The sequence below is a fragment of the Rhamphochromis sp. 'chilingali' genome (assembly GCF_963969265.1).
Source record: "Rhamphochromis sp. 'chilingali' genome assembly, chromosome: 5".
Taxonomy (NCBI): domain Eukaryota; kingdom Metazoa; phylum Chordata; class Actinopteri; order Cichliformes; family Cichlidae; genus Rhamphochromis; species Rhamphochromis sp. 'chilingali'.
The window spans coordinates 18,576,506-18,602,981 of NC_137932.1; the positions used below are offsets into that span (position 1 = coordinate 18,576,506).

A 26,476-nucleotide genomic window follows, 5' to 3' on the forward strand; every position below is an offset into this window, starting at 1 on the left:
GTGGGGGTGAGGGGGGTGTGCAAGAAGGAAGCTCTGTCTCTCCGGACGGACCGAGAGCTGCAAATCCACCTCGGAGCATCTCTGCGCGGAGTACGGGAGGATGCGGACAGCGGTCTGCGGCGGAGCTGCACGCCAAGGACGATATGCGTGTGATGTCTGAACTGATTTGTGTCATTACCGGCGTTGTTGGATCTTTTCTTTTTTCATAGGACTGCAATGGAGCGTCGATCCAAAGCGTGAGAGGTGCTGGTCGTCCGTCTGCTTATAGGCTCATTCACGCACAATAAGCCAAGGAAACTGGCTGTTACACACAGTGGCAATTCATCATCTGTATTGGTAAATATCTGTGTCTATGCTATTTGGCACTGTGGCTGTTTTCCATTGTGATATGACCAAGAAGCCATAATGATTTTTTTTAAATGAATGATTTAAAGAAACACATGCAGTTAACAGACGGGATATATGCTCATTAAGGACTTCAGAGGGCTTTGTGGACTTAGATAATACACATTTTCCTTTTTTGTTGTTTGCAACGAGTAACAGAAGCCAGTCATGTCAAAGAACAAGAGCAGTGAGTCAGTGAAGGTGGTAGTTCGATGCCGCCCTTTGAGCCGGAAAGAGGAGTCCAATGGGCCTGCAGGGGGAATAGTGCAGATGGACCTACGGCTGGGACAAGTAATCCTCAGAAACCCTCGTGCACCACCAAGCGAGCCCCAGAAAACATTCACATTTGATGCAGTGTATGATGCAAACTCCAAACAGCGAGAGCTGTATGACGAGAGCGTGCGGCCGCTGATAGATTCAGTGCTGGGAGGGTTTAATGGCACCATATTTGCCTATGGGCAGACAGGAACTGGGAAGACATACACCATGCAGGGAGCGTGGCTGGATCCAGAGAGACGAGGTGTGATTCCCAATGCCTTTGACCATATCTTCACACACATCTCCCGCTCCCAATCTGACAAGCAATACCTAGTGCGGGCGTCCTACCTCGAGATCTACCGAGAGGAGGTTCGGGATCTTCTTGACCCCAATCATGGCAATGCTAGAGCCCTGGAGCTCAGAGAAAATCCAGACACTGGTGTGTATGTTCAAGATCTCACATCCTGTGTCTGCAAGAGCATCAAGGAGATCGAGGAGGTGATGAATGTGGGCAATCAGGCGAGGGCGGTTGGGGCAACAGACATGAATGAACATTCGTCCAGGTCCCACGCTTTGTTTTTGATCACTGTGGAGTGCAGTCAGCCTGGGCCAGATGGGAGGAAACATATACGGGTTGGACGCCTTAACTTGGTGGACCTGGCTGGCAGCGAGCGGCAGGCCAAGACCGGTGTCCAGGGCGAGCGCCTGAAAGAGGCCGCCAAGATCAACCTTTCCCTGTCAGCACTGGGAAATGTTATCTCCGCTTTGGCAGATGGGCGCAGCGGACATGTGCCGTACCGGGACTCCAAGCTTACCCGGCTGTTACAGGACTCTTTGGGCGGGAATGCTAAGACTGTTATGGTTGCCACACTTGGCCCGGCCCCTCAGCACTACGACGAGACTCTCACAACCCTTCGGTACGCCAACCGGGCCAAGAACATCCAGAACCAGCCCAGAGTCAACGAGGACCCCAAGGATGCTCTGTTGCGGGAGTTCCAGAGAGAGATTGCTCGCCTCAGGGCCCAGCTCAACCACAGGAAGTGGAGGAGCAAACAGAAGAGTGAGCAGGTGGAGGACGAGAGCTGGGACGGAGACCAGGAGAAAGAGATTGAGGATGAAGAGGACGAAGAGGTCGAGAAGGAGGGAGAGGACTACATGAAGCTGGAGGAGCAGCGGCTAGAGAGGGAGAAGGAGGCCATTAGAGGAGACCAGGACTTGATTCCTGACGAGAAGCAGAAACTGCTGGGAGAGAAAGAGAGGATGATGGTGGATCTGAGGAAGGAACAGGAAGCCACAGAACAGCTGACCGCCAAGTACAAGGTGAGTCCAGCCAGGTGGTTTGCTTCTTTTTGTTAAATTCTTCCTGTCTTTCTTTGTTCCTTATTTGCTTTCTTTCTTCTTTTATTCATTCCAGACAAACACACACAAAAGACAAATCGAATAGTAAATTCTGAGGCCATAAAGGAACAGAGCAGGAGATAAAACAGTGAAAACAAAAACTAGAAACAAATGGTGAAAGTGTGGAGAGATGCCAAAAGTCCACAGATGATGTTAGATGGTGCTACGCATTGTATTGGTGCAGAAATTCTCTGCATTAAATTAAATAAAAAGTAATAGAAATACAACAAATTTATTGGAAAAGTTAGTGGTTAAAGAATTACAAATCACAAAAAAGACGTTTAATAAAACACTTTCTATTCATTTATTTTGGACTTTAAGATCTATTTTGTTAAAATATACATGTAATTGATCTTTTCTCCCTGATAATGTTAGCAGAAGCTCTTTGATATTGCACAGTGATGATTTCTGAGAGTATACTGGCGACTTGCCCAGGGTGTATGCCTCAATAACAGCTGGGCTAGGCTCCAGTGTCCCCGTGACTCTTAAGTGGATAAGCGGTTAAGAAAATGCGTTGATCGATGATTTAACAGTTTTACGATTTATTTGAATAAATGTTAACCCCTCTTTTTGAATGTCATCTTAATGTTTGTTTTAAAATAGAAGAAAAGAATCCGCTTATTTTAGGTTTGACGTTGTATTTCAGAGGGCCATACTCTCTCAGAAAAAGGACATCTAAAGTCAAACATGACACACATGGTGCTGAAGTGTGGTAATCGGTAAATTTGATGGACATGACAGATTGTTTTACAGGCCTGAATATCCAAAGACTCGCTGGAGACACACTTCTTGAGATTCATTAACACAGTGTTGGATTTGATTGATTTTTCTCTGTGGTTGTTGGATTGAGATGGTCCGTGGGCTGATTCGGACTGAGGGTCGTATTTTGCCCACGTCTCCTTTGACCCTTTCTCTAATCCCAAATATCATAACACAAGGCCAAACTCTGACCTTAACATACACTAAAATTTAATCCGAAAGTTTTAACCAAACAAACATCCATCTGCAGCTGTGCTTCAGAGTTAGAACCGGAGTAAATGTGCTAACCCACAGGTGTCGAACTCCTGGCCTTGAGGGCCGGTGTCCTGCAGGTTTTAGATGTGTCCTTGATCCAACACAGCTGATTCAAATGGCTAAATGACCTCCTCAACATGTCTTTAAGTTCTCCAAGGTCTGGTAATGAACTAATCATTTGATTCAGGTGTGTTGACCCAGGGTGAGATCTAAAACGCCGGCTCTCGAGGCCTGGAGTTCTACACCCCTTTGCTAACCTTTACTAAGTGTTCTTATTAGTGGCCCTGTAGTATAGTATATAATTCAGTACATAGTACATAATTTAGTGTAGTCCAAATTTCCCCCTAGGGATCAATAAAATATTCTGATTCTGGTTCTGATTCTGTAGTGTAGCATTTTACACCTTTGCCTAACAAGCAAAGGATCCAGTTCCCTTTGGCGTTGCATCAGGAAGGCCATCTCTTCTTCTACAAATGTCGTCACTACTACTGCTACTGGTTTGAGCGTTCTATTAGAGTTAAATTAGATTAATTGAGTAATATATAAAAACATGAATATCAAATAAATTTGTCATTGTATTTTTTTTTTTTGTAATTAAAGGACCTAATTAAGCCCAGTCTGTTTAATTGCTGCACTATCAGCTTCCTGTATTGCTGTACTCTTCCATAGTTTGTGTTTATTATCCTCAGGTTTGTTTTAAACATTTACTGCTAATCTGATTGCTTAGAACAATGTATAGAACCAGCACAGTCTCACAGCAGTTTATGAAATAGTCATTAAAATTAATATTTTATACTTTTAAAAGGCTAAAGGTTTGGATGCGGAAGGGTTGGTATTGTGGTGAATCATTTCACTGCTCATACACTGCAGACTACAGTTTGGTTAGGCAATAAAAATACTGTTTTGGGTTTAGAAAACAATCATGGTTTGGGTTTAAATACGGTTGTTACCCTCTTTCAAAGCTACATTTTTTCGGTTGCAATGGTGATGCATACCCTCTAATGTGTCAACACATGTGCTGCACACAGAAACAGGTACTCCTGCTTCCTCCCACAGTCAAAAGACACATGTTTAGTTAACTGGTGGTTGTGAGTGTGACTGGTTGTCTGTCTGTCTTAGCACTGTACCCCGCTGCCTTCCTGTCAATGACAGCTCGAATAGGCCCTTTCATGACCCTGAGTTGGATTGGTGGTTAAGAAGACTGATGGATGAACACTTTCAAAATAGTGCTGACTGTCACAAAAAAATGAATGTCTGTCAGATTGTCTGTCAGTGCACAGATACAAACGGGTTGGGGTTTTTTTTTGTGATTATTTCAATTTTGTGATGAGACTGAGCTGCTAGGACTCTGCTGCTCTGTATGCTGCATTGTAAAAGCTGTTTTGTAGTCTGAGTACACAGTCAGCTTGTTAACGCCTCAATGTGACCTTCAAAGACACAGATTAGTGTACTCATACTCTGCAGTCTGTATTTAGAATGTGCCAGTATGATGGTTTCACTTGAAATACAAACATTTCTACAAATATTTGCTCTGATATTGCTGATTAGACTCCTATAGCTATAGCTGCTGTTACTATAGTCTTTTCCTTCTCAGATTACACTTATTAAACCAGTCAGATCTCTTTAAATCTTCATTTAGGACTATTAATAGCTGTGCATAGATGTGTTTTCCCACATAGCGCCCTGTATCCACAGTTTGGTCTGATGTCTCTCATATGTCCCGACAGGCACTGGAGCCACTGAAGCTTAAAATGTCAGCTCTCTCTTTGCTATAATCACACACGCCATCACACAGCCTGCAATCAAGACTGAGTCAGAGCTGCATTAATTAGTTGCTCTGATTCATGGGCATATCCAGTCAATAAGTCACTCGTGCAGAATGACTGAATGACTCGCTCTATAATACTTTAGCTGCAGTCTCTCGACCATCCAACACGAGACACTGCCAGATCAGCTTACTGATCAGCCCGAGGGCATGGAGTGAGGAGACGAGAGGAGGGCAGAGACATTTTCAGTGTTTCTTCTAGGCGAGCAATAGAAGGGCAGTATGATGTAGGTTTGCATTTGAAGGAAAAACCTTTCTCGACTGTTATCAGTTTGTGAGATTCTGTGTATTCTAGGAGTAATATTAATGGTGTAGTTTGAATTTTTGATGTTTCCACTTTCTCTCAGCCTACAAGCGATCCTCTAAAAGCTCTCACAGCAGGGGTGTTAACTTGATGCATTCAGCAGTGGGTTAAAAAATATTCAGTGTAGGCGGAAAGAGAGCAGTAAGAGCGGTAGCAGCAATTGGAGAAGTGTAATAACAGAGAAAGAAAGGGTTTTTACAGATTTACAAAGGTTATAATTATCCCCAAGAATCCAAACAAAACTGATGTGCATGGACAAATTGATCCATTTTACCTATATGTGGATTTCTTCCATGTAGGCAAAGCAGCTAAAGTCAATATATGACAACCCAATAGCCATATTGTTGCAAAAAAAAAAAAACATAAAAAGTTGCTAATATATTGGAATACAGGCAAACAATAATTTTGAATAGTTGCTGCCGAACATCGTCGTGCAGTGGTGGCTCTTAAATTAAAGAAAATCTTATTGAGTGAAAGATTTTTTTGAACCAAAGGGTTTGTATTATTGTCCAGTAAACCATAGACTATATACAGAAGATATGCAAGTGCGCTCACACGCACAGACAGAAGAGCACACCCCAACATTTTAGTGCCCTCTATATAGCCACCCCTATGAAAACATTCTGGAGGCACCCCTGCCCTCACAACACAGATCGTCTGCTTCTTTTAGGCATCTCAGTGCATTCCTTCGCATGTTTTGGCTTCTGTCACTTCCACAGCTGTTCCGTCCCGTTATTATCTGTTATTGTTGCTCAGGATCACTGTACATTATGGCCATTTCCATCTGAGTTTTTGGAGTGAAACCATTCTTGGATAAGAGGGTGGGGCTAGCTTAATTAGCCATATTATTGTAAATCCATTGCAATGCAATGAAAAGCACCAACAGCACAAAAACAGTCAAGATGTGCAGTTTAGTGACTCAAATTATTGCACATCAAGCCCAAAAGACAGCTAGCAAAAAGGAAACGGTGTAAATGTGTTCTAATATAAATTATCCTATCCATACAGCCCAAGATTTCATCTTGTTGAGTTGCTAATGAAATCTTTTAATGTTTTTTCATGTGGAAAACATCTCAGCACTTATGCAAATTTGAAGCAGAATGTATTTCCAGAGTTTTATTTCATGGACTCAGCTGCACAAGCTCAAAACGAAAAATCCTTGAAACAGCCAGAGTGCTTATACTCCACTTTTACGAGCAGAGTAAACATGTTCATTTTTGCCTCGTTTCTACTGTTTGGCAGTTTGTGATTGAAGGTCTGAGGTGTAGGAAGTCCCACGAGACATAGCCAAATGTATATTTGTCTGCTGATCACAGCACTTTCATTTGAATCTCCGCATGAGGCTTCTCATATTTCTCCTTGCTGTTCTCCAAACAGCCATGAGATGAAATCTGTTTAGTGCTAAATTGTATGAAATTTTCTGTCTGTGTACACAGTTTAGATTGTCATTGGCTCTTTCTGTATGCTTGATGGTGACTGGGTGGTTGCCGAGTGATGAGAATGAGAAACTCCCCTTGGGGAGGAAGATGATTAAGGGTAAGAAGTATTTCCTGCCTTTGATGCATCAGAAAGAAGGAAACCTGATATACCCCACAGCAAACAAGATGAAGGGTAATTTGTTTGCTCCAACAAATGGTAAAATCTAACAGATAACTGTGGCGGTAGATAAAACCTGAAAAAAGAGCTCCATTGTTGTCCAAAAATAGTAAAAAACAAAAAAACATATAAACGACACCGCTCCACTCGGTCACATGGTTTTGTTAATACCATGAGCAGAAACATGAACACTGTTGACAAGTTTTACGCCATCAGTTCATGACTCAATTTAAAAGTAAATTAAATTATGTGACTTTACACCACTAGTTAGTCTAATCTTTTCTCTGCGCTGAGCTTGAGAGCTCATGAGGTTACATTAATTTATGATGTAGTTCAGCCCTTGCAGATGTCTCATGCATGGTCAAAAAACAATAATTTAAAGTTCATTAATATACACCACAGATGGGCTTTTTATTGCTACTCCTGTTAATTTTCATCCAAAGGCATGACTTTTGCGACATCAGGTCTGAACAGTCTCTATAAACACGAGCAGATTGCACAATGTGCCAATGTGAAAATATCCACAATAACACAAAAATCTGTCATGATTCAAGGAAAGATCCGTGGATCCATTTTCTCCAGCTGAGGCTGAGGCTGAGGCGTTCGCAGGTCAGCCGAGCCGAGAGATGTAATCTCCCCAGTTTGTCCTCGGTCTCCCCGGGGGTTCCTCCACACTTAAGATGTTATTCGGCACTGACAATAACCAGCTCTTTCAGCTGTAAAGCAGCTGAGTGGATGTTATTATAGAGAATAAATATGGTGGTGTTTGTTGTGTTTATGGTTATTGTTTCCAGTAGCTACATCAGACAGAGCAGTCTTTGTATTATTTGCACAAGAGCACAACTCTAATGTTCCCTATCATAGATAAAATATAGATGATGTTGACCTCTTTATCTAATTTAGTCTCATTTAAAATAATAAAAACAAATAAAATAAAATCATAAAAAATATAAATAGCAAATGTTTCTGTTGCTCTAAATTTTGTAGAAACTAGAATTTATCATGCATTTTTTTATATGATCCCCTTGCTCCTTACCCACCTAAGTACCCTGGCCCAGCTTCCTTTTTATTGGCTGAGGCTGACATTAACCTGCCAATCGCAGAAGGTTGCCTGAAGTGTTCTTTTTTTCCTTCTGCTCTCCGGTTCAATGAGAGACAGGTTACTAGGCAGAGAGACAGAGAGAAAAGGCAACAGACTAGAGATGGAGCAGTGGAAATGTGCTCTGGAATAGCCAATTATAGATAAAATGAGATGGTAATGCAATAGAGTTCCTCTCTGCTTGTGTCTCTGCCTCCCTCGCACACTCTCGTCCGCCCAGTTAAAACACACACAACAAAAAGAAGTAGGTCAGAAACCAGCCTTGTGTTGGGTCAGCTGGTGCTTCTGCAGGGTGCTGTTAGCTAACTGGCCTCCAAGGTACAGCGCTCCATCTGTGGATTGTGCTGTGACGTTGGTGCAACTGTTGTAGAACTTTTTTGTGCCCTGCTGGAGGTGCTGCCAGGTTTAATTTACGTGGTCATATTTAATGTGTGACATCCTGTTAGGTCTGCAGGTCATGATATGAGGATGTGTGTCCACGTCATGCTCTTGTTTTCACCATTTTCCTCTTGTGCTGGGAGAAAAGCTGAGGTGGGACTGAACTGACAGACTCGCCAAAGGCACGAGAAAAATATTCAACTTTATGATCTGTCAAAACCACGAGAAATCAGGAAGAAATGGTCTATAAATCTATTTTATTTTCACTTCATTATTCAGTCATGGTTTAATTATGGGCAAAATTAGAGGTTAACTCTGCATTTGTGGTGATGCTAGATTATCTTCTTTGCTGAACGTTTTTCCACCATCGGTGAGCGACTCTGCTGTGTGTCTGGGTGTGCACAGTGAGACTAAACAACAATTAGTTAGAAGAACAACAGGCATAAATAGAAAAAAAAGGGGGAAAGGGCGCTTGAGCACTCCCAAAAAGAGTCTAAACTCGCCTATGATAGCCGACCTTTCTCTTTATGCTGGAAGTAAGAAACTTCTTGTCTTCTTTGCTTCACTCTCAACACTAAAGGGTTTTTTGGGGGGTTGATTGTAGTATTGGGGCAAGAACCCCCAGCTGCCCTGCAATGGAATGTGACTGTGTGAATTTTTTAACTTGGGTGAATTATGCTGTTAGTAAGAAAGTGTTTTGAGTCCTCAAACAGCGTAGAAAAGCACAGTATAAGTACAAGTCCATTTACGATTTGTGTTCAGGCCACACATTGCGCGGGAGGATAAAGCTACCCTAATAGGTGCATGTAACCCCATCCACAGGCAGATGAAAAGATGAGAGTCACCAGCCTTAGTGTATCTTTTATATAGAGACTTTTCTGAGAAGTCATCTGCATGTCCTGGTAGAAAAGCAAGCGTAAAGGTCCCCTGTGAAGGTTTCCTAGAGTGATTTCCAATTAAAAGCATTCAGCTTCATTCAAGAAGCAGTCAAATGCAGCTTTGCTCTTGAATATTACACAAAAATCCTGAATACTGAAGTCCAGACCAGAGTCACAAACCTACAGATCCAGTTAGACATGTTGTTTTCATTGGGCTGGTCACCACTCTATCACAGGGCTAACGCTGTCCTGGTAAAGAGCTGGGTGTGAAGGTGAACCTGTGTCTGCTACATTAGTGTTTTTTGGATATATATGTGATTATCATTCACTAATTTACCTCTCTTTTAGTCTTTATTCTTTAACCAAGAGACCTGGTTACCCAATTAGTTTTTTAGCCAGTAGGGCAACTTCAAAACTGTTTAAATTCTTTAAAATGAATTAACTTAAAAAGGTTTTTATAACAGTATTCACCCACATTTTATGGGCTTGTTTTATTTGGTACAACAGCCTCTGAAGTGTGAACGGGCACCTGTGCCTCACAGCTGCATCTTTAGCATTTTAACAGGAAGTCATCGCTTTCTGTGTCTAAGCTGCTTTGTCACAACAATTAGCCAGATGTGCATATTTGATTGAATGAATTTTGATTATATATCAAATATAGCAAATGACTAAATGTATCATTTATGCCTCGAGTTTAATGTTATCTCGCTTGGCATTAATAAGAAAATATCATCAGTGTGTAATGTTATTAAAAATGAGGAATAAAAGTGTTCAGGATGCAGTCTGGTTGCAGACTGGTCTCTAGGACAGGACCTTAGGCGCTCATTGAGTCCTCTTATCATACATCACCTTTCCCTCTAACATTTGACCGTCATAATGTGTCTAATAAAGTGGCTGTTTTCTCTCCCTTTACCTCCAGTTAGGTTCACATTACTCTGATATTTTTTACCTGCCTAAGCAGAGTGCAGCTTTGGATTCATGCTGTTATAAAACAGTGAGCTGCTGTCGAGAGCTTCATGGCATCATGCAGCAGCTTCTCTTCAGGAGGCTGCTGTGATTGACCCTCATGTGAACTATTCTTAGATCCAGTTTTCTGGGTCAAAACTGCAGAGTCTCTCCTCTACCTACCGCCTCTTTCATCGGTGCTCTCGTAATTTTTTCTGCCCTTCTGGTTTCATGTTTCTGTTAGTTTTTGAAATATATTAAATCTACCTGAACCAGCTTTAAATTGATGTTTAAAAAAAAGTTCAGGTTGTTTCGTCTTCAGAAGAAGCAGTCTCGCCTGTAGATAGCATTACAGATAGACCTTGATGCCACCATTTGTTTGTTCTGTTTTCAAGGCTGAAGATGATTCTTCCATCATCACCATCTTGAAGGTCACTTTTCAGACCAGGAAGCTACAGCCGCCTTTTATACTGTCTGTTGTTTCACCCCACCGGGCATTTAAGCTGCTCTTCTCGAGTCACGATTCTCTCATGTTTATATTTTTTTCTTCTTGCTTCAAATTGGAAATTTAAGGTTTTGCAAGTCTTGCGAACTTAAATCTTTCCTTCTCTTTAGGTTCTTTCTATAGCCTCGTCTTCCCTGAAAAAACCTACTAAAATCCTAACCCATGAACCCATCCTTTCACAATATGTGATGTTCAAAGTAACCTTCAAACTAACATTCATCAAAAACTATTTCCTTTTCCCCCTATAAATAAATATATTTTATTTCCTCAACACACATGCAGTAAGGTAAGTTTCAGACCTCCCCCTTTGATGGATTAGACCTCAGAGCAAGTTAATACAGCAGTGATTATTGCAGACTGTCTCATCTGCTAGTACAGCTGGTAATTTTATGCATGCTGCTTTCTCTGAAAAGCAGCGCTGCAAATTGGACAATTTCACACATCTCCATTGTAAATGTGTGAAATTAAAGAAATCACCACCAGTAACTGCAAATTTAGAGCAAACTGGAGTTTTTGCTTGTGTTAACAGAACATTTTATTAGCACAGTCTGATCTCAAGAGTGTGAATCCACCAAGTGGAATCTAAGAATAAAAACTTGTCCATGGCAAGATGCCCAGATAAAGTCTGTGTTGGGAAACACTGGGCTCTTTCTCTGTTGGCACTCTTGATCTTTTGATCCCTTTTGTAGGAAACTTAAAATAGACTTTGCATCGTCAGGCATTGTGAGAAACAGTGGAGGACAACCTAGCCCGGAGCAGGGTAATAACTGAAACTCGTACCTCGTGCTTATACTTTGTAGCTCATTTCGCATAAGCGTGAACTAATTTATCCCACTGCAGCTTTCTACTCTGTTCTTTGTTATCACAGGAAATTGATGTGCATTAAGTTTGGTCCTCCATCCTGCCAGCTGAAGTTCAGCCAATCAGAGCGCGTGGTCACCAACAATACCAGCGGCCTCATGGGAACTATAGATACACACATACATGTGCATGCACACACTGTATGTGCATATCAGCTTTCCACAGTATCCGTTTAGGGATCAAAAATTTATTTTACAAACATGCGCACAAACACACACACACACACAGATACCACACATGCAGCTTTATGGATAGAATAATGGCGTATCCTGTTTGCATAGCTGCCTTCCTGTTAAATTAGAGGAAAGGCCTGAACAGACTTACAGAGGCCTGTGTGTGTGTGTGTGTGTGTGTGTGTGTGTGTGTGTGTGTGTGTGTGTAGGAGGCTGATAACTGCACAAGCTCATCTCTGCTCTACATCTTTCAGCATGGAAGGCAGCATCACTGAAATATTGATGAACCAACTGTGTGTGTCCATGTCTGTTTTCATGTGTGTCTGTTTGGCTACGCGAAGGCGGCATGTGTGTCGCTAGAGAAAACATTCACCGAGAGAGAGAAATGTCTGCACGTACACATCAAATATTAAATATATGTTATCTCACACGGCACAGAAAGTGAAAATTGGATTTTAAGAGGTACAAGTAATGTAATATTTTGCTAATATGATGTTGTATGAATTCCATAGATATTAAATAATGAATTTAAGCACTTAAAGACATGTTGGGTCAAAATTAGTCCAAAACGTACCTCTACATGCATTTGCTTTATTTTAAAGACAGCAGTTAGCTTATGCTAGTGTCAGTGCATAGTTTAGTGGTTAACACACTTGGTTGGCAGGTGGAAGGTTGCTGGTTTGTTTCCCAAAAACTGAGTTTTGTCAGGAGGTGCATCGGAGGTAAAAACTCCCAAATCAAGCCTGCGGAGCAACCTGTTTTACAGTTGCACCTACTTTTTGCTCACTGTAGTCGCCGTTGTGACTGGTTGTCTGCCAAAAAGTGTTTTTCAATGTTTCTGTTTTGTTGTTTTTAATGTAAAATAGTTTTACTTATATTGGTGAATACACAGCAATGAACAGGATTTATGAGGGGTTATAATATAAAATAAAGAAATTACACTATTTTGTGAGCTTCTTTATGATTCTACATGTGATTGTACCTACATTATAATCTGTAATGTCCCTTGGGTCACTTAAAGTATGTTTACAGTGTTACTATAAATGGTTCTCTTTCATATAGATGTACCAGAAGAGACATAATCTCTTTATTTGTAAGCTTTAGTCCCAGTGGTACAAATATCACTACACACGCTCAAATCTTTAAAGACTTTTTAGGCATTTTGAAGTTTTATATTTGCTTTCCAGATATCAGTTAGCGTAGTTAAGAGTAACAGAAAGTAACTAAAACTCGCAAATGAACTTATTATTTAGATAATTTTAGTAGATTTACTAAAGAAGAAACTACAGAAAGCTGAACTAGAGCTTAAGAGAGATCTTGACCCTAGGCAGGAATAAGTCAAGTGAGTTTTATTTATACAGCACATTTGAAAACACACAAATAGACCCAAAGCCCTTTACAGACAGACCAATTTGTAATCCAGCTCTCAAGAACTCGGGCCAAAGCACATCGCTTTCAGGACTGATTTGCTGTCTTTTCTTCAAGCAGCTGCATTTTTCTCAAAATGTTGAAGTCTTGCTTAAATCTTCCTGCAAAAATCTGCTGCAGGTTTGAGCATGAAAGAAATGCCACAGTAAATTTGTTGTACTCCTCTTGATATAAGGTGGCAGGTACATGCTGCACAATTTTACAGCTCAAATATTTTTATCATCACCCTCTTTTCTCCTGATAAAGTATAGATTTAAAAGCTTGGATTGACAGTGTACAGTGTTTTTTTTTTATCATCTACATTAATATGTATCAACAAATAGGAACCTTTGAGGAAAATTATTGTCAAATATGAATATCTGTGTCTTTTATTGTGAAAATGTATGGCCTAAACAGAAAGACAGGTCAAATCACAAAATAAATTTGTATTTGTTTCTGCTTGTGTTTGTATTCCAGCAAAATAGACAGATGTCCTGCTGATTGTAAGGCATTTACTGAATCTGTGTCCTGTCTTTGAAGGATGCAGTTGATGAGGGATGGATGTCAAACTGTAATAGGATTTGAGGCTTCAAGTCGTGGCAGTTTAAGTGGTTTTTGCATCGACCGGGACTAATGTGAAACAGATTCTTCGATATGTCCCGGCCTACGCTGCTCGCTGTTTTTCATACTCAATTGTCTTCTTCTTTTTACTTCTCTTTTCTTCTGCGTGTGTGTCTGCCCACTAGGATTTCTGTCTTTCTGCTGCACAGACCTGTTGTCGTCACATTATATTTATAGCCCAGGCTCCCAGCGGGCCCCGGCCTCGCTGTCATTGGCTGGCTGATGCTGATGAGCCAGCTCAATGTGCAACACTTCCCATTCTCTTCACTTTCCCATCAGCAAGTGGATCAGTCACAGCCAGAAGAATCTGAGCAGACACTTATGGGCAGATCATATATCCATAAATAAGTATGCAGGCTGGCACTCATATGCGCTCTCAAATACATTTCTAAATGCTTCAGTTTTCTTCTTCGGCATCCTCCTGCAGACTCCGCTGCTTCCCACAATGTTTCTTTAAACTTTGCAGTTTCTGGTAATTTTGCTGTGAGATAAACAACCAGCTATCGGCACTGTGATAGCTTGTCACTGCGATTGAAAGCAACCTGTCTCCAAACAGTTGCAGTCCAACTTGGATTAACTGCATTCACTTCCAGGTTGATTGGCAAAGCTTTGCTAATTACTGCTGCCCAGTTTATAAACACAGGCAGCCAACACAATGCAATAAATTTGAGTCTGTCTGCACAGATGAGTGCAGCTTGTCTCTTTGCAAAAGGGGACTCGACTTAGCTGGCATTCTGGTTATATTCATATAGAAAAGCAAGGTCACCCTGTGCCTGTGTTATTTTGCAGTTAGACTGCCATTCTTGCAGCAACTATCACACTATCTATAAACTTCTGGCTGCTGAAATTACAAGTTTATTGCACACAATCACACCTGCTGTTTCCCCGAGTGTTGCTGTGGTATAAATTATGTTAAGGCTTAAAGTGAGACGTGAGTGATGTTTTGTCTTGTTTAGCATTAAATTGTACTGAAAGAGAGTCTACTGTATCGAGCTGCTGTTCAGTTTCTCCAGTATATTTTGCTTAAGCCTTGTTTAGCACTAGCTATTTATGATAAAAGTCATTTATAGTCGTATCTTGTTAGCCAACATAGCATGCTTACATTAACCTTAACTGAGCTGCGTGTGTTTACTTGTACTACTCGTGTTGCAGGGACAAAAATCGGAATCTTTGTTTATCATCATTTAATTTTAGGACCAAGATTTGACTCAAGATTAGTATAAGGTTAGGTTGTGACTAAGGTTTGGCACATATTGTTATTGATTATGGTTTGGATAAATCATAAAAGGAGTGTAAGTCAAAATGATGTCCTTTAAAGTGATGGAAAGGCTTTGTGTGTGAGACTGAAACCTTGATCTGCCTGGATGTCTGGAAACAGAATCATGACTCCAGTGAGTCGACAGTCATCTGAGTGAAGGTCATTTGGCTTCCACCCTGAGTCATCGTCCTCCTCCCCACGACCTCTTCCTGTTTTCCTGCCTTCTTTGTATCAGCTTTAATCAGAAAAGTTAACTCGAAGATTTAAAAGTCCTTTTAACCATAACCATGACTTTTCTTTCTTAGCGTTTAAATGTATTGAATTTATTTATTGAACATGTATATTGCAAAGATTGAAAAGTTTGGTCAGAAGATAATGACGGGATTGTTTTGCTTTCAAGTCTCTACAGGTCACCTGCTTGTGACAAAAGTGAAGACAGCATCACCTTTGGTTTTCTTAGGCCGGTCACTCCTGGGAACGTTCACCACTGTTTTCTCCATTTGTGGATAATGGCTCTCACCAGTTTTTACTGGAGTTCTAAAGCCTTAGAAATGGCTTTGTAGCCCTTTCCAGACTGATAGATGTCAGTAACTTTGTTTGTCATCTGTTCTTGAGTTTCTCTGGATTGTTGCATGATGTCTGTCTGACTTTACTTTGTCAGACAAGTTCTATTGAAGTGACTTCTTGATTCAGCAGGTCTGGCAGTAATCAGTCCTGAGTGTGGCTCGTAAAACTGAACTAAAACATGTGGTTAACCACATTGAATTCATCATTAATCATTTAAAAACTGCATTTTAGATTTATTTCTGTCTAGTATTAAAGTTAGTTTGATGATCTGAAACTTAAATGTGAGAAAAATGCAAAAGAACTAAAAAATCAGGAAGAGACCAAATACTTTTTCACAGCACTGTAGGTCTTATTGGTAGAAATGCTTTCTTAAGTTCACATAAAGGATGCCGCTGCACTGTTTTCTTCATTTTCATCATAACAGCTGATGGAAATATTGTTCTCGTCCCAGTGCGACACTCATTTTTTTCTGCGCTTTAAATGTTATTTTGATTTAAGGCTGGAAATCAGTGCAGAAGCTACACTCTTGTTTGCCTGCTGTTTGTATTTAGACTAACCAGCATTTATGCGCAGTATACACCAACATTGTTCCAATTTAATTGGATGTTGTGGGTGTAATTGGGGTTTGACACAGTTTTATGAACCCACTGAGGCTCACAGTGGAGCTTTTTATAATCAGCAGACAACAATTTGCCACAAACCCCTCCCCCCAGCGCCCAATTGTAAAGCGTGCCTTCCAGTGTGAAAAACTCACTTGTATTGGGCTAATAAGCAGAAAACAGGTAGCTTTTGTTACTTAATTATCTGACGGTAACTTCTGAACCCTCTCAAGTCCTGCAGCCCTCACCATCCAGTCTCATTAATTTACTCCTTTTCTTTTGTCAGTTACTGCAGTAAACTGAGTTTCAAGTTTTCTGGGAGATTTTAAAAACTGTTAGAAACAACTGGCACAATTAAAGGGACGATTATAATGAACCATTTTAAATGGAGATTTTACTGAAAAATATTTATGAATGAGGGCCAGCGTGTGATTAGTCTCTGCTCAGGCATAAAGAGGAACACATTAAACACTTTCATCAGTGCTTGTCACGTGTCTGTACAGAGCACAGTAATTTCTATTTTTGTCTTGACTTTGTGAATGCAATAACTCGAGAATGAGGTGACGCAGAGTTTTCAAATCCATACCACAGGTGCATCTGCTAGGAGACTGAACACTGGCACCAGTATTTTTTTAATTGTTAGTAAGGTGGCTCTAAAATTTGTTGCCACCAGCTGTATTTGTTAAAGTTAAGAAGGCTTAGTGTGTAATTATTGGGAGAGGAGAAGGGTTGCTAATGGAGAGAAATGCTGCCTGGGCAAGTATGTAATATATCAGTGTGAACTGCGGATGAATGAAATGTGCAAGCACCCGTGGGAAGCACTTTGACGGTTCTGGATTTAGATTTAAATGTTTTTGCAATTTTGAATCAAGCTAAAACGTGATTTTGCTTTACAAGATTAGTGCGTGATGAATGAGACAGACTCAAACTTTGAGTTAAATCCAAAATGTCAAGTGGCCGTTTAAGTCACCGACGTTTCACATCGTAAAGACTGTGTGTAAGGGATCCAGCTAGCCTGTCAGGGAGGGCAGACATAGAATGCATGAGAGGGAAAATCCCTGACATGAATCAGCCCTTTAATGAAGCTGAAAGAATATGACAGAACACAAAGCACAGCGAACCGGTCGCTCACGGACACATTCACGCAGCAAACACAAAGACAGCTCAAAACAAAGAGGCTTTCTGTGGAAACCTGCTGCAGACGCATCCCCTCTGAAGGACTCCACTGTCCTCTGCTTGGGTGTAAGAGTGTGTTTTCGTGCTCACCCATACAACCCATTGGAGAGCGAAAACCATATAGCCTGCACAGAGTTGCCACATGCACACACTGTCTTTTTGTAATCTGGAATGTGACCAATGCATTGTCTGTCTGTGGGAGCTTATTTCCGTTTTCCTCTCTTCCTGTATTTCCTTGTTACTTAAATCGTCCTTTAGAGCAAGGAGGCAGATAATGACAAGAACATGTGCAATTTTCATAACTTGAAAATTGCATCACTGTGACTCCAGACCTTTAATCTCTGCAGTAACTAGAAAAGCTGTAATCAGAGGCTCGAAATGATATTGAGTTTGGGACAGTCAAGTAAAGACATACATGATACTTGTAACTTACATATTCTCATATAAGAAAAAGTAGAAATTAAAGCAATAAAAGTAAGGAGGGCAAGGAAAGGAGCAGGAAATAAAACCAAAAGAAGACACAAGAGAAAAAAACCTTCAAAGTAAAATAAGAAGTAACTAAAAGACATAACTGACGCTGCAACATGAAGAATACACTGAAGTAAGAATAACACCAGAGACCGGGGAGCACCGACTCCTGGATCAACTAGGAACAACAACAAAAACTACAGAATACCAGGGCCATGACACTGTCCCTGTACAAACGTTACAACAAAGCAGTGTGCAGGCATTATTAATTATTGTTGGTTAAGATCAAAGCTTAAGAGATCAACAGAGCTATTACAATGAATCCTAATGGGGGTATGAGTATGTGCACAAAATATCAAGTCCATCCATCTGTGGTTGAAAAACTAGATCTGACGCATTCATGCTTTGCATTGCATTCTGGCATTTGCACAACATTGAACTAAAATGAAGACAGATTTGGCATGTTCACCTTATTTCTTGTCTCAAAGGCTTTCACAGGTCTGCAAACGAGTCACTGTGGTTGTTTGGGTTGGAAACAAGACTCCAAAAGAAGCGTTAGTCTGACTGGGAGAAGCTCAATATGTGTGCAATTGTAGGAGGACATGTAACCATCAATGGCACTAGAGGATAGTCAAAGTCAGCTTTATTGTGCTTTCTTGGCCAGGTAACCCCTGAAAAGGAGATGTTAATCTCAATGAATGTCTTTGCTAAATACATTAAAGTGGTTATCGCTCATCATTACCTTTAGAAAATCAACAAGAAGGTGCCAACATATTTTACACTGTAACTTTGCACTGCTTTACTTTGACACGGTTTGTGATTCTGCAGAGTTTCAGCAGAGCTCAGCTTGTTGTCGCGTGTCGTCATGTCGATGCTAAGCTGCCAGCGTCCGTCTGCCTCATCAGCACAAAGTCTGCACTGACGAACACGCACAAAGACCCAATTGTTTAATGTCCAGATGAACTTATCTTGACCTCGCAGAGGTTCAAAAGCAAAGAAGTAAAACTCTCTAGTTCTTCTTTTCCATTAGCGTTCAATTTTTGTCAGCAAGGGTTGACGTCAGCTGAAATTTCTATATTAAGCCTTTGATTTATATTAATAACGGGGTTTATACCTGCTAATATACACTATTGTTTTGTGTTGTATTGTTTGGGCAAATGTTAAAAGAGCACCACAAAAGTAATAATAAGGAAAACACAGATCTACTGTGATCCAGTTAGTATCAATTTACAGCAAGCAATTAACATAATTAGTAGTTGGCATTAGCTGTTACTGAGTATAAACAGTGATCTAGAGGCACATTAAATGCTGCTTAAATGTAAGCTTCTTACCCCTTTTGAACACATTATTTATCCATCCTCTTCAGTGTCGCAGGGGGCTTGAGCAACTTTCAGCCACCATAGGGAGGGAGGAAAAGTACACCCTGGAAAGGTTACTAGTTGTCACCAAGCCAACACATAGAGACAGTGAATCATTTACCTTCAAATTCACACCTATGATTTAGATTAACCTATGGAAACTGTGGGCGAAAGCTGGAGTACCTGGAGAGAAACCACGTGAACAGAGGGAGAACGTGCAAACTCCACACTGAAAGGCTTCAAATGGTGGTGTTGAACTCAGGACCTTCTTGCTATGAGGCAACAGTGCTAACCGCCACGCTGCTGTATTTATAGTAATAAATACACATTATTTATTACTATTGAGGATGTTTTTCTAATGATGTTTAATAGCAAAAACTGTTTTTCCACTTTCATTTTTAACAGTTTGCTTGTTTAAACTTTAGCTGTATAGTGACTTTTTGATGTGACATTAAATACAGAACCCTGCAGGATGTGTGGCATTTGACGGAGAATATAAAGCATATAATAAAGTAGCTTCAGAAATATTAATCAAAATGTTGTTTGTTTTTTCAGGCGATGGAGAGCAAGCTGCTGGTCGGTGGAAAGAACATCATAGATCACACCAATGAGCAGCAGAAGATGCTGGAGATAAAACGGCAGGAGATAGCAGAGCAGGTAAAGCGTTTTTTTTTGCAGTAGTACACTAATTTACTCAGTACAGCTGCACAGTTCATACTTCAGGCATACATTTAAAACCTTAGGAGAAATCTTTTCTGCAGCAGTTTGTTTAACATTTACAGTAATTAGTGTTTTCTGCAGCCTGAATTGATAAAAACACTCCAGAGCTGTGGAGAATCCACAAAGGAACAGGGTGATATTTGCATTCTGCTTTCAGACGCGTAAGGAGCGCGAGATCCAGCAGCAAGTGTTGATTCAGGATGAAGAGACGCTGGAACTGAGAGAGACTTTCACTTCTCTGCAGCAGGAGGTTGAAGCCAAGACAAAGAAACTCAAGAAGGTAAAATATCCTGATGATGCAGAAAAAAATCTGATGCACACAAGTAGAAATACAGTAGATATCCTCATTTCTACTCTCGCACACACTTTTGCAAAAGAGGTAATAGACATAGTAGTATAGGTGTGTTTTAACGTGCACACACTTACAGACCTTCCCTTTTTGTTCCTAATGTGAGAATGTCCCTCTTTACCCCCTTCTTTCCCTTTGACCTTTGACCTGGATCACAAATGACCCCTTGACTTGGACACTCGCTTCGTTCGGACACACACTTAAATTTCAGTACCTCAAGGTTTGTCCTGCCGTCCCTTTCCCTCCCTCCCTCCCTCCCTATCTGCCATTTTTACGTATTCATGCTTTCTGCACTAACCTCAGTCTTCCTTCACTTCAAATCCCCCAGTAACTCACTAAACCTCTCCCTCACCAGTGCAAACACCGAACCTATTACATCCTTCCCCTCTCTTTCCGCGTCCCTATCTCGCTGCACGGATGCGACCAGCAGGACTAACACCGAGTGGCCCGTTGTGCGAGTGCGGGCGACAATGTAACTAATGATCCTTTGCTGATCTTTGCTGCCCTGATTCCCAAACGTGGGTCCATCTACTCCTCTCACACTGCATGATGCCGTCAGTCTGAAGAAAAGAGGGGGTGTTTTTCACGCTGTGCATTCAAAACTCAGTGGGCAGTCCGTAAAGCTCAGTGACTACAAAAATGTCACTGACACCTTGTTTGCTGGAAAAGAAAAAAAAAAACACTACTGCAGAATTCTATTTCTTAAAATAGCCAATGATAATTTTTTTTCCTTCCAAAGTCATTATTTAATGATCAACTGAGAAGTTGATCATGTTAAATGTTAAGTTGGAGTAATGATTGTAGCTAATGTAAAAAAAAAGAAAAAAAGATTGCCACGGTTACCTGTAGTTTTTCATGTTTGTCTACAAATACTCGCTGATACTCACCCAGCAGTAGTAAAACTTGAAAAAGTAAAAAGGTTTGCCTTTTTAAAAATGCTGGCTGTAGCGTTGAGGCACAGCATTTATTTTGAAGGTGAACGTTCTCCATGTTCTTAATTTAACTGCAGCTTGGAGAGTAGCTGGACAGTGCTCTCACTGCTGTTCAAACAGTAGCAATATGCTAGCGACCTGAGCATTCACTGGATGAGGAATACACATTTTTCCTTAGGAACATGTGTCACAGTTTGTTGTGTTAACTGAAGCAATTCACTGAAATCAAAGTAATTTCAAGCTTAAAGAGATTTTCAGGGACAAAAGGACATATTATCATGGTTTAGCAGAGAGGTGGAAGCAACTGCATACAAGTGCATGACATAAAGCAAAGAGCAAGCTTTACTCCAAAGCTGATAAGTCAACAAAACTAAATGATAAAAGGTGAAACCAAGTTAGCACTGAAGCAAAAAGGCTAGAGGAACAGCAGGAAAAACAAACTTCCGGGGATATTACAGCTAACACTAAAAATCAGGATGGAGACTGGGAAAGACAGAAACACTGCAAAACCAACAGGGACCAGAATTCAGTGATAAAAGCACTTTTAGCCACATTTTTCTTAGCATAAGAAGAGAGTGAGAGTACCTTTCTGTAATGTAACATTAAGGCTTCAGCTTTGAAGTCTAAATTTAACTGTCAAATCCAATTTCTGGCGGTTTTTAAAGGTATTTAAATTTTTTAAGCTAGCATCTGTGAAAATCTGTCCTAAAATTGAGATTTGCCCCAGATGCTTCTTATTGATTTGACTTTTTTTTTGGGGGGGGGGGGGGGGGGGGGGGGGGGGGTTGCTCTGCGTGTCCGAGCTGCAGAGCCTGCAGTGTCATGATTCACAGCTGAAGTCAGGATTCGCCTTTATGTTTGAAGCCTCGGGTGAAGTCAAAGAATGAACAGTGTGAAATCTCAGGAGGAACCAGGAGGAGGAATTAGAGGAGGAGAGCTCCCATTGGCTGGCCTGTTCACCAGACACCAGCGCCTCCAGTGCTGTTGCTATGGGCAACCGAGCTGCAGCAAGTTGTAGACCAGTCCATCTTCACTGGGAACCTCAGGCCTGATTGCTCCTCTCGCTTGCATGTCTTTGTCGTTTCTTCCAGCTGTACGCCAAGCTCCAGGCAATCAAAGTAGAGATCAAGGACGTGAACGACGAGCACGTGAGGAGCAGACAGGAGCTCGAGCAAACTCAGAACGAGCTCACCAGAGAGCTCAAGTTCAAGTGAGTCAACCACAAATCACAAAGAGTGCTCAAAAATCGCCACATACAGTACGGGATTCTTCAAAGCAATACGCCCCATTTAAAGATCAAACATAAGGCCAGGGGGCCAGCATTGGCCTGGCAAAGACCCCATTCTGGTCCGCAGACTTCACAGTCACTCATAATACACCAAAATAGTTAAGTAATAGATAAACAATTAAATGACAGAAAAGTTCCTGTTTTTTACTCTGCAATATGAAAATTTTGGTTAAAAAACAAAAAGAAAATTTTCATTCATCATCAAAAAAAACCCCTAACTACAGGACAGTAATTTTATACATGTATCATGTAGAAATTGCGCCTCTTTATCTTATGTTAAAAATATCTCAGGGATTAAACGTATAATTAAACATCTTTAGAGTGATAGAAATGGCAGTTTCACTCGTCTCATCATCAAAATGGGCTGTACGTGGCCATTGATGTAAAATGACTGTGACATCCCTCATTTAAATAGTTACTTCCTTTGCAGACTGAGTGTTTACACTAAATAAAAAATTGTGTTAGGCTTTTACCGGTTGTCTTTTATTCTATGCAAAAGTACGGCTGCAAGGTAAGCAGTTAAAAAATGCTTTTACTTGAAATCTGTTCTTGCAGAGGTAGGGGTCTGTTTTTTTTGCCAAACTCAGTACTTTTACAGTTTTGTTAACAGTTTTTTTCTTCTTTTTGTTTGCTCCCCTGCTGCGTAAACCTTTCTTCATTGTCAGAAGTCTACATGTCTCATTATGCTTTTCAAAAAGAGCCCTGCTAGCAGCTGTGATAGCCAGATGCTCTTTCTTCTTTTCCTTTTTTAAAATTTCTCTAAGCAGTGAAAGTGCTTTGTAATAGTATTGTAATAAGACCATAAAATATTTGTTAATCTTTTCTTTTAAACTTGTTTTTGTGCAGCCAGTTAAATAGCTAAGTTATGTTGATTTGAAGAAACAGCTAAACCCATAAAAAAGCTTCTAATCAAGAGTTCATTTATCAGGAGGTTTAGTGTTTATGAGTAAAAAAGACTTTACAAATTCAAAGAAAATCATTTTTTCTGTTTAAAATGTGAAAAGTATACAAATAAACCCCTAAAATCTTACTCATAGTGCATTTGCTATTACAACCACATGACTCCAGACTTGTATATGATATAAACCATTACTTCTTGCATCACTCTGTGTTGTGAACACGCAGGTATCTGATCATAGAGAACTTCATCCCGCCCGAGGAGAAGAATAAGATAATGAACAGGCTGGTCTTTGACCCTGAGGAAGACCAGTGGAAGTTCCAGTCACTTGTTCCTGCTGAAAGGTCAGCGTCTGTTTTCGATGTAAAAGAATAAACTCTTAAATTTAGTCAGGCTTTAGTTTAGATCTCTGGGCGCCGTGCATCATATGATTATCTCTTCTTTTCATCTTCTTCCGCTGCTGTTTGAGTGGCATCCTCCTTTTTCTGGCTTTTTTGGTGTTTTGAGAATTGATTCCAGATTGGGTTTTTGTGTGTCTCATTGATCCCGACTTTTCTTCCGTTCAGTAAATCCTCGCAGATGAAGAAAAGGCCAGCATCTGCAGTCGGATACAAACGACCCATCAGCCAGTATGCCAGGGTTGCCATAGCAATGGGAGGTCATTCCAGATACAGGGTAAGTGTCTGTGTGTGTGATGACTTGGCATCCTTTTGAGGACATAAAACAAGCCCACAAATATAAATCATTAAATTTTAATGTAAAGAAGTATGGTTTTGTTTTTTTTGTTTTTTCATAAATCTTTATTCTGAATGTTATTTAATTAATTATGTAAATTTTTATTTCCATTATAGGTCAGTCAGTTTATATTCTGTTTAATTTGTCCTTTTGGATCCTGAAAGACTAAATATCAGTTTTTCAGTTTTAAAGATTTCAGGCGTGATTTACTCTTATAGTTTTGAATATTTCCTAGTAATGGTATTTTTACCATCTGTCAAGGTCAAAGTCAGACTTAAGACTCATTGAAATATAAAAACCAACACTAAACATGAACAATAAAAAACATACTGGAATCTTAAGGCACTGGAAATTGAAGGAACTAGAATCCAAGTGGCAAAAATATCATGACGATCTCAGGATCATGACATTACTTTCTTTTTTTTTGTTGCTTTGCTTATAAAAAACCCTTAACTATAAAAATGCACCATACTTTATTAAAGCATTTGCTATGAAATTAATGGACTCAGCTTTTACTAGAGTAACACAGCATTCAGTAAAAGCGACCGAGAGCTACTTAGCCATTGAATGAACCTCCCAGCAAGCAGTTTTTGTGCTGATGTTAATGCCAGAGCAGCTTTCTCTGCAATTAAGTACTGACTTGTTGCAGTGGGGGCATCCTATTAAAGTACCATGGTCAAAGTTTCTTTGCAATAACAAATGTTTATAAAGGCAGATTGAACGGCTAGTTTCTTGATTTTATACACCTGTTGTTAAGGGGCTGAAAACACTTTTTTTCAATACTTTGATCCATATAATGTGTTACTAACTGTAGGTAATGTTTTCATAATGTTTTCAGGCTGAGAACATCATGTTTCTGGAGCTGGACATGACTCCTCCAAACACCGCCTCAGTCGATTGCTCAAAGGATGGAGAACCGAACCAAAGTCCCTCGGTGGACAGCTCGCCCACCAAGGAGAAAGGCGTTCGAAAGTCCCAGTCTTGGTGAGGTCAAATTAATGCAGCCTCTTCTCATATAAATAAAACAGATGTTGTCTTTCTTTATTGGCATACACTTACTGCACGTTGCTGCTGCTGCTGCTCAGATGTTTCTACATCTGGAAATAGAGCTGAGAATACTTTGTCATATTTGTGTTTGAAACCCGCTTCCACTGTTCAGCCTGTGCATGTGACCTGTGAACTGTAAATGGTTTAGCATCAGAGCATCTCTACAGTAAATGGGATTATTCAGGATTAGCCACACCCTCTTGCCCTAATCTGATGGTTTATCTGTCATTTTCTCAGCTGCATAATCTCAATAATCTGTGATTGTACATATTATACATATATTATACAACTTTTGTTTTTTGTTTTTTCAGGTGTCAGACTCCAAAATCCATGACTTCCTCCCCTTCTAATGTGTCCTTGGCAGCATGTCACACTGCCACACCCGCAGCGGCACAGTAAAGCTTTAATGAAGAGAGCTTTTTTTTATTGCCATTATTATTATTATTATTATTTATTTGATCTCTCAACATCAACTTCCTCTTTTGGCCAGTGGCCGCCTTACAGACTTCTCAGTGAGGCCCACTGCTGGGACACAAACACACCACCACCACCTCTGCTGAAAGCTGACAGACTTCATGGAAATGATCTTCTGGCAGGAAACTACATGACCATATGAACCTCAGAAACTCTGTATAAATCAGTTCCTCCAGTTCCTCCTCCGGCAGAGCCCTTTCCTCTTTTGCATGTCAGATCATCTCTGAAAACAGCTGGCTGCAGTGCTGAACTGCCCAGACTGTTGTGTGTGTGTGTCTGTGTGTTTGTGTGTGTCTGTTGTGTACAAAGCGCCGTATGATTGCCTGTTTGTGTTTCTAGTCATGACCACTGCAGATTTAAAGGTGAAGGTTTCATGTATTCTGGATTTTTCAAAGCAGGTTTGGTCTGTTTTCTATGTAGAAGTTGGACTTCATCGTCAGAGAGTTTATGTCAGTGTTGGCTTTTTGAAATGAGTACACACACAAAAATAAGAATATACGATGTGTACTGTTGTTGGTCAGACGAGGTGCTCAAGACCTGAATGATGACCGTTGTCATTCCTGTTGCCTCCCATCATTTATCTGTCCCCCTGCAGTGTCTAATTTAAATGAAATGTCTTAAAAACTAATGTAATTAAAATGAAGAACACGAGGCATGTCACACTGTCAGAATTATTTTACTGGGATTTTAATTCAACAAACAAACACGGATGGGCGGATGGTGACCAGATCCCAGCAAACTAAATGTGGGACAAACATGACGTTTTGTCTGGGACAAACAATGCTGGCAGGACGTCAAATATATTACATTAACGTGCAAATATTCCAGGTCTTTTGTCAAGTAAATAAGAATTAAACAAGGCCGAAGTGGTCTAATATAATAGTCTTTATATGCTCCTGTATCCTCTGTTATTTCAGCGCCTCCTCTGTGTGGTAATAGTCTTAGTGTTTCAGTAGAGATG

The 26,476-nt window shown here is 40.4% G+C and overlaps 1 protein-coding gene across 2 annotated transcripts; it reads left to right on the forward strand.

Moving 5' to 3' along the window:
* kif3ca (kinesin family member 3Ca) lies at positions 1-26,321 on the forward strand. Of its 2 annotated transcripts, XM_080882280.1 has the most exons (10): positions 1-336; positions 544-1,962; positions 19,628-19,729; positions 19,950-20,072; positions 22,165-22,283; positions 23,487-23,603; positions 23,826-23,934; positions 24,833-24,978; positions 25,353-25,436; positions 25,532-26,321. In XM_080882280.1, exons 2-10 carry the CDS (start codon positions 553-555, stop codon positions 25,599-25,601), a joined length of 2,280 nt encoding a protein of 759 aa, XP_080738406.1. In that variant the 5' UTR covers positions 1-336; positions 544-552; the 3' UTR covers positions 25,602-26,321. The 2 variants fall into 2 exon arrangements, with proteins under 2 accessions (XP_080738406.1, XP_080738405.1); XM_080882279.1 differs by having other exon boundaries at positions 1-1,962.
* The last annotated feature ends 155 nt before the right edge of the window (positions 26,322-26,476 follow it).

Coding starts and splice junctions, on each gene's coding strand:
- kif3ca (XM_080882279.1), top strand. CDS start 553: ATGTCAAAGAACAAGAGCAGTGAGTCAGTGAAGGTGGTAGTTCGATGC. Junction 1,963..19,627: donor AGCTGACCGCCAAGTACAAG/GTGAGTCCAGCC, acceptor TTGTTTTTTCAG/GCGATGGAGAGCAAGCTGCT. Junction 20,073..22,164: donor AGACAAAGAAACTCAAGAAG/GTAAAATATCCT, acceptor CGTTTCTTCCAG/CTGTACGCCAAGCTCCAGGC.